The 7,498-nt window shown below is 32.1% G+C and overlaps 1 protein-coding gene across 1 annotated transcript in view; it reads right to left on the bottom strand.

The window, feature by feature from the left end:
• The window catches only part of CNTN5 (contactin 5), a 1,396,301-nt gene that overhangs the window by 563,470 nt on the left and 825,333 nt on the right, over positions 1–7,498 (bottom strand). Inside the window, exon 4 of the mRNA XM_017545918.2 lies at positions 7,005–7,226. Coding sequence (XP_017401407.1) covers positions 7,005–7,226 — 222 coding nt within the window. The remainder of the gene's footprint in view (positions 1–7,004; positions 7,227–7,498) is intronic.

The raw sequence follows: 7,498 nt of genomic DNA, 5'->3' as shown, positions 1-7,498 counted from the left end.
TGGATAAAAAAACAAAAAAAAAAAAAAAAAAAAAATGAAATAAAAAAAAAAAAAAGAATTTAAACTTACAATGCAATAAAACAAAAACAAATTGATGAACAATTTTAAAAAAAAAAAAAAAAAAGGTAAGCACAGAGTTGAGTTAGGGGGGTGGGCGGAATAAAATACGCAAAAATGTTTCCTTTCTATATGTACTTGCAAAGAAAACCAAAAATTACAACACAGATTTTTTAAAAAGCTAAAGTCAGTAAAAGAAATAAGATTTCATCCCAAATAAAATGCATTTAAAATTCTATCTATCAGAACTTTAAAATAAATATGCTTGAGATACCCCAAAATATAAATGCAGGAATGAATTTCCTTAAACTACGTAAGCAATTATAAAACACAAAAAGGGTAGAAATAAGAGTAGACAAATCAGAAAAAGAGCTAGTAAAAATCTTGCAAATAAAATACAGTCCATTAAAATTTTACCAAATATAATACATTTTAGAGATTTAAAGATACTTAAGACATATGGAGGATGAAATGAATGATATGTGTACATATGTACATTTGTGCATATGTATGTTTGTATATATATGTATATTTATGCATTGTAAAAGATGATTGCTATCCTAGCATTTTGCAACAAAACTAAGTAATTAGTGGAGAAGTAGTAATTGAAGAAAAGAGAGCTGGATTTTGCACATTTGAAAAGAAAGATGTCAAATTTTCTTGGAAATTGTCTCGTAAGTGCTGGGCAGATATGCAAAAATAAATTCACTTTTAGAAAGTACACAGTAAAGATACAAAATACCAAGCATTAAAAGTAACTTTCATTGGGCAGTCTACTAACAAAATGACAACTAGATTGATAACAAACTGGCCTGCTACAAAAGAGGCCAGCAGATATTTAAAGTATTAAGGGAACATAACTATCAACCTAGAAATTTTACACTCTGCCAAACCATCTATCACTCAAGAGTAACTGCAAAATAAAGATATTTTCAGACAGAAAAGACTAAGATAGACTGCCACAGTGATAGCCTTTTTGCTACAAAATACGATTCATCCAAAAAGTGAATACAGAGAGAAAAATTATAATAGAAGAAATTATGATTATAGATACTGATGTTACAGAAAATATAATTAAGTACTGATTTTTAAACATATTTTGGCAAAAGAAAAAACAATAAGTACTTAAAGCATGCAAATATTTTATGTTTGAAAAAATAATCAAAAGACATTATGCTCGGGAAATTTCTTAATTTCATTACTGATAATCACTGTAGACTAAGTTAATGGTAATCACAAAAGAAATTGGCATATGATGCAAAAAAGATAAAAAACAAGAGAGAGGAATATAATACAGACAACAATCTCTCTAACAGAAAGCAAGTGAAAGTGAAAACATTCTAAAGAAATCAAAGAGTGCGGCAGATACTGGCTACTTTTAGCCAAACCTTTGCTGTTTTCCTCCTAAGCACACACTAGCTATTTTTACAGGCTATTTGTCAAAACATAGTATCTAATACATACTATTAGACAAGATCATATAAGCAAGAACTGACAGAAATAACAGATAAGAGAACTAGTGTGATAGGGCTCTATATACCAACTTAACAAACACAATGCTATGCATACGTTATTATTTTCTAGGAGATAAAAATTATATGAGACCTAGAAATAAACTTAACAAAAGATGTAAAAAATAGCTTGGAAAAAAATTAAACCATATTACTGAGGGATTTACAGTACATATGAAAATATATGACAGAGTGATTTCACAAATCAGTGGAGATCACTGACATTCGTTAATACATAGTACTCCAAAAATAGAAAACAAAATAAAATCAGGTGATTACTTCATAGTATATACAAAAATAATTTCATGTAGTCAAATACCTAAATATGAAAATCAAAATTCAAATTTGGAAGGAAATGAATTTGAAGTAAAAAGGTTTTTTTAGGATATGAAAAGCACAGACTACAAAGGAAAATATTGCTATATCTCATTTCACAAAAATCAAAAATTTCTGTTTAACAATAGATACTACTGACAAAGTAAAAAACAGAAGCTGCATTCTGAGAAAATACATCTGCAGTGCATTTAACCAACTAGTGACCAATTGATTTGTAAATTTACTACAGTGAAAAATAAATAAAATATTCTAATAGAAATAACAGTCAACATGTATGAATAAATACTCATTAGAAAAAACAGAATGTCTAATATTTATTTATGAAATTTCAACCTCACTAGTCTCGCAAATGCAAACTAAACCAAGATAAAATAATATACTATACTCAAGAGATTGCCAAAACAATATATATTGGTGACTGTGGAGAAATATGAACACTCATACAGTGTTGGTAGAAGTGTCAATCACTTTGGAAAGCAATTTGACAGTATCTGGAAATGTTATAATGCTTTTATATAAAAATTGCACTCCTAAAATACATGTAACACAACTGCCGATGGACATGAAAAAATGCATTTGATATATAACAGTGTAAAATTAGAAAAACTAATTATTTACAAAAAGAGAATGCCTAAATTAATTGCAATAGAGTCATAGAGTGGTATGCTTCATAGGAAATGAAATGAACTTAGAACTGAAGATATCAAGGTACATGAATCTCTAGGATATAATGTTGATCCAGAAAAGGTGGATCAAGAATGACATATACAGTATCATTGACACAGAATTTTTCAAGATGAGTACATATATTTTGTAGGTTTCATATGTATAGAAATATAAACACATGTATGTAAATGACAAAATAAATATAGTGGTTCTGGTAAGAGTAGAGAAAGTGAGAGATGCAATCTAAGCAAAATATTCAAGAACTCTCAGCTTAAATTTTATGTCAAAAAATACTGAAGCAAATTTGGAAAAATATTAAAGTTTAATGAAGTTAATATACAGTCACAAGAGACATTCATGAAATTATTTCCTTTACGTTTTAAATATTTGACAATTTCTAATGCAATGAATAAAGTATAATACATTTAATATAAACTATGAACAAGTAAAATAGTAGGAAGATTGGAATTTTATCTCTCCTAATTGCAGCATTAGCTTTTTTTTTTTTTTTTTTTTTTTTTTTTTTTTTTTTTTTTTTTTTTTTCAGGTTTTCTCTGCAGCATCTGTTAATGTAACAAACAGTACTAACAAAATAGAAAGACTATGTACAAAATATGTAAGAGAACAAAGAAGAATGGATAATCTAGACCTGGATACAAAAATCTGGGCTGAATATAGGAACTGGCTTCCAAGAAAAGAATACCAACCTGTTGACATGATCACAAGATGACACAGAAAATAGATGAAACACATAAAGGAAACTTTAAAGCTAAGAAACTATGATTTTCTGTAGATACACAGAATTACAGCAAGAGAAAGGAAACCCAGAAAATGAACAAAGATTATGTGTTTATTACCTCACAGTCTTCGTGGGTCAGGGAAGCAGGCGTGGCTCAATCCTTGCTCTGTGTGTTTCATAAGGTGGGAAGCAGTCTCAACCCAATGCTCAAACAGGTATAAATACACTTGGAAACTCAGTCACGTGACTACTGATAGGATTCAGTTGCTTAGGGGTGTTGGACTGAGCACTTTACTTACTCTTGGGCTGTGGCCAGAGGCCACTGCCAGTGGGCCTGTCATTCGAGCAGCTCTCAGCATGAGCTGACTTCTATCAACAAGAGCAAGCCAGAAAGCAAATAAAACAACAAACAAGAAGGAAGCCAGCGCCTTTTGTAACCCACTGTTGGAAGTCATATCCCATTACTTTGTTCATAATCTATTCTCCAGAAGCAAGTTAATAGCCATAGCCAACAAATAAAGTAAGAGATTACATAGTAAATGCCAAGAGGTAGGAATCACTGTGAGGCATTGTCTACTCACTACAGGTGTTTTAATATTTATTTCAGATTTTTTCTTCAAGATATAAAGTATCACTAAGTTGAGATCATGTATATTCTCTCTCTTGGTACTTTTGCTCTCATTTTCCTTTTCTTCTCAGTGCTAAGTACTGTAGTCAATTTGCTGTATCAAGTTCATGTTTTAAAATTATACCACTTATGTGTTTCCATACATAGTATGTATTATTTTTCATTGTTTTACATAAGTAATATCAAATTATATATAATACTCTATCACTTTCCTTGTGTATTATTATATTTTGAGGTATACCCATTTTCCTTCATAAAGATATAGTCTATTCACTTTCAAAATTTTAGTTTTCCATTAAACAACAACAACAACAAAAAAAACTAAAATGTATCCATTCCCCTTCTGATGGACATATGAGTTGTTTCCACCCTTCAATATTAAACGTTTATTGCAGTGAACAGGCATGCTATTTCCTTGTATGTGTGTGGGAAGGTTTTTCCAAGTTGGGTATCTGGAAGTGGAATTGCTTCCCCAGATTGCTCTGCAAACTCAGTCTTTATGTTACTCATAAAAAATCTTTGCTCTATCTGGGGTACTTCTTGGCTTAACTCTGAACAGGAGTGGGATGACGTTCTATTCAGGCTCTGTTAGTTTTCTCATTTTTCACAAGAGCATGTCAAACTCAGCTTTACTCTCTGTTAAGGCTAAAGGGAATTACCTGACAAAAGCCATATGTCAGGCTCTTGTCAGAGAGAACGAACTCAAAGTCACATCTTGCTAAGATTTATAAAATGCTCAGATGAGAAAACAGTAGTTATGGAAAATTACTTGGAAAATACTCAGATTAGCCATTCTCTCTTATACTTTAAAATATGGATTAAACTACATTAGCAGAGGACTAAATTATATTAAATTCATTCCCAGCCCAGAGCCTTGTGACTTAATAAGTAAAATCCACAGTATCAGCATCACCTGGGAGCTTTTTATAGTGAAATTACCTTGCCCTATCCCAATCTTTGAAAGGGGATCTTATTTTAACCAGCGTTTTGTTTGTAAAGATTAAGAAGCATAGTTTTAGAGAAACACTTCTTCTTATTTTGTTGTTTCTGTTTGAGTTTCATCTGCCTTTATTGAAACAGATGAAACTCATTATTATGGGTACAGTAAAAGTAATGTCCAGGTCACTTGCCATTATGTCGAATAATAAACTCTTAATGAGGACCTTCCAGAAAAGAATTGTCTAATCAAAGTTTCAGAGAGTTGTGCTTTTACTGAATAATAATTTCATTTTAATGTTTGAAATACTGTGAAATTTGTGACTGACCAGACTTTTTTTTCTTTTCCAGCTGCTAATTACCAATAATGAGACCAGTTCACAGTAGATATGTAGGCACTAATGGTAGACACCTTGAATTGGTCTTACAGCTGACTGCATCTCACGTCCCCATATTTATTGTTCTCAACGTTTTCATGGATTTGAATTCATACTTCTATTTTATTTACCATTATAATTACCTCAACTTCCATTTGAAAGAAGAGAACAAAGAGGCCAAACACTAGCTGGCTGAACATTATACCAACTATAAAAGATCATACTTCGGATCACTCAACTTTCTACCTTAATGCCATCCCGTAAGATAATGCCTAAAGAAAACAAATCCAAACACACTTCTGCCTGATTAAGTTTCATATTAGGCTTAATGGAATAGAAAGTTAAAAACTTAAGTATTTGGGAAAATAAAACATTTATGGAGTTCTATCATCATGTTTACATACAATTTAGATGCCAACACTAAGAGACAATGCTCCATGTGACAACGACTGGTGTAATCATAAAGAATAAGTTTTCCTGCTTCTGGCACCACAACCTAATCGACATTTCCAGAATCTTTCCATTATCTTAGTTCCTGCAAAATGTGTCTTTGAATGTTTATTCTTTCATCAGTCATAGTTGAAGTGTAGCCCAAGTGTACTAGTGTTAAAATCATCATTGATGTGAATGAAAATTGGCTATACTGATTACCAGTGTGACCTCGTGAAACATACTTATCTGTCCCAGAGTTTTCATTTCTATAGAAGGCAGTAACTGTGTCTACTTCACATATGTGCTGAGAAAACTGAATGACATATCTGTATAAAATAGACCAAACGGAGGCTAGTAATGACAGGTGCCAGTCTGTCTGTCTGTCAATCATTATTATCAATAGATCCAAAACCGACAAAGGAAATGTTGTTCAAACTATAATGCTAATAGCTGTACAGCAGTCCTTAATTTAACTTATATCTTAGTATTGGGTATATAGATTATTACTTTTTTTTTATTCATAAGTATGCTAAGTATATACATATGTCTTTATGTGCTCTGTTCATTATTTTTTTTTTTTTACACAGAATACACTTTCAGAAGTAAAACCATTGAAGTATAGGACTGTTTTATGTTCTGCTATTCACTGTCAAATTGCCCTTCTAAAAATGTGTATTTTTACTTTCAGTCTATGAGTGTATCTACTCTTAATCCTAAATGAGAATTGGTATACAGTGCAATTAAATAAAAATGCACACACATCCTTTAAAGACGTTTACAACAGAATACTAACTTACACCAAGACAGGCTTAGCATTCCTCTCAGCTTGATAAAATGTAGACAGGTTTCTTCCTCACTATAGTCTTCTAATCTCCCTTTCCTTAGAGCATTTGCTTTAGAAAGTTGCAACTGTAAATGTATTCTCTGCCACTTTTTGATGTAAATAATCTTTCAGGTTCTTGTCATTTTTATAACCCAGTAATGTCTATCTCAGGGCCTGGGAGCTCTCCATTGAAATGTAACCATAAGAAACACAGGGTCTCCATCGCCCAGTGTGTATGAGACAGTAGTAGCCTAACTTCAATAAGCACCAATTAACAGACACAGATGGCCTAGTCACGTGAACTAGTATCTCCCCTAACATCCTCTAATTTTCTTCCAGCTCACCCCAGCTTTGCAAATTCTCCAACTTGCATTTTTAGCAGAGCTGAGTTCAATCACTCTCTCCTATTGCAATAGTCTTGATCTCTATTGCAATTGTCTTAAACAAGTTGTCTTTGCCTGTTTTCTTCTATCTGGTGCAATTTTTCTTTGACACTTACCATCTTGTCTGAAGGCATCTGAGGAATGATAAAGATTGATGGGGGAATAATAATGCTGAGCTGCCCCTCGCCAGCTGGGTGAAGAAACACTCAGTGTGCCCAACGAAGGACTGCTGTATCGTGATCTGGTTTTGGAACCAAAGAGAGATGAAGATGAACTCTTCTTAATTCTTAACAAAGTGGCATATGGAGTGGAGAGACCAGGAAGTGCTTTTGAATATTCTGTAAGAGAAAAATATAATAAAGTCTGAATATTAAGAAAACTGGTTTATGTTTTTCTTATGAAAATTGTTTCTTTTTAACACATTACTGAAAACTTTTGGAGCTGCAAGCAAATTCAGATTACAGTGAGTGTGTGAAAAAAATGTTACTTTTATATTTTCAAAAAGTTTATCATAATTCTACTAGTTATAATATTGGATGAAAAAAGGAAAAAGAAGAAAAGAGAAAAGAAAAATAAATGGTGGGGAAAGGGGAGAGGAGGGGAGCGGAGC

The sequence above is a fragment of the Cebus imitator genome, unplaced genomic scaffold (genome assembly GCF_001604975.1).
Source record: "Cebus imitator isolate Cc_AM_T3 unplaced genomic scaffold, Cebus_imitator-1.0 Scaffold182, whole genome shotgun sequence".
Classification (NCBI taxonomy): Eukaryota; Metazoa; Chordata; class Mammalia; order Primates; family Cebidae; genus Cebus; species Cebus imitator.
This window is presented reverse-complemented; position numbering and strand designations above follow the sequence as displayed.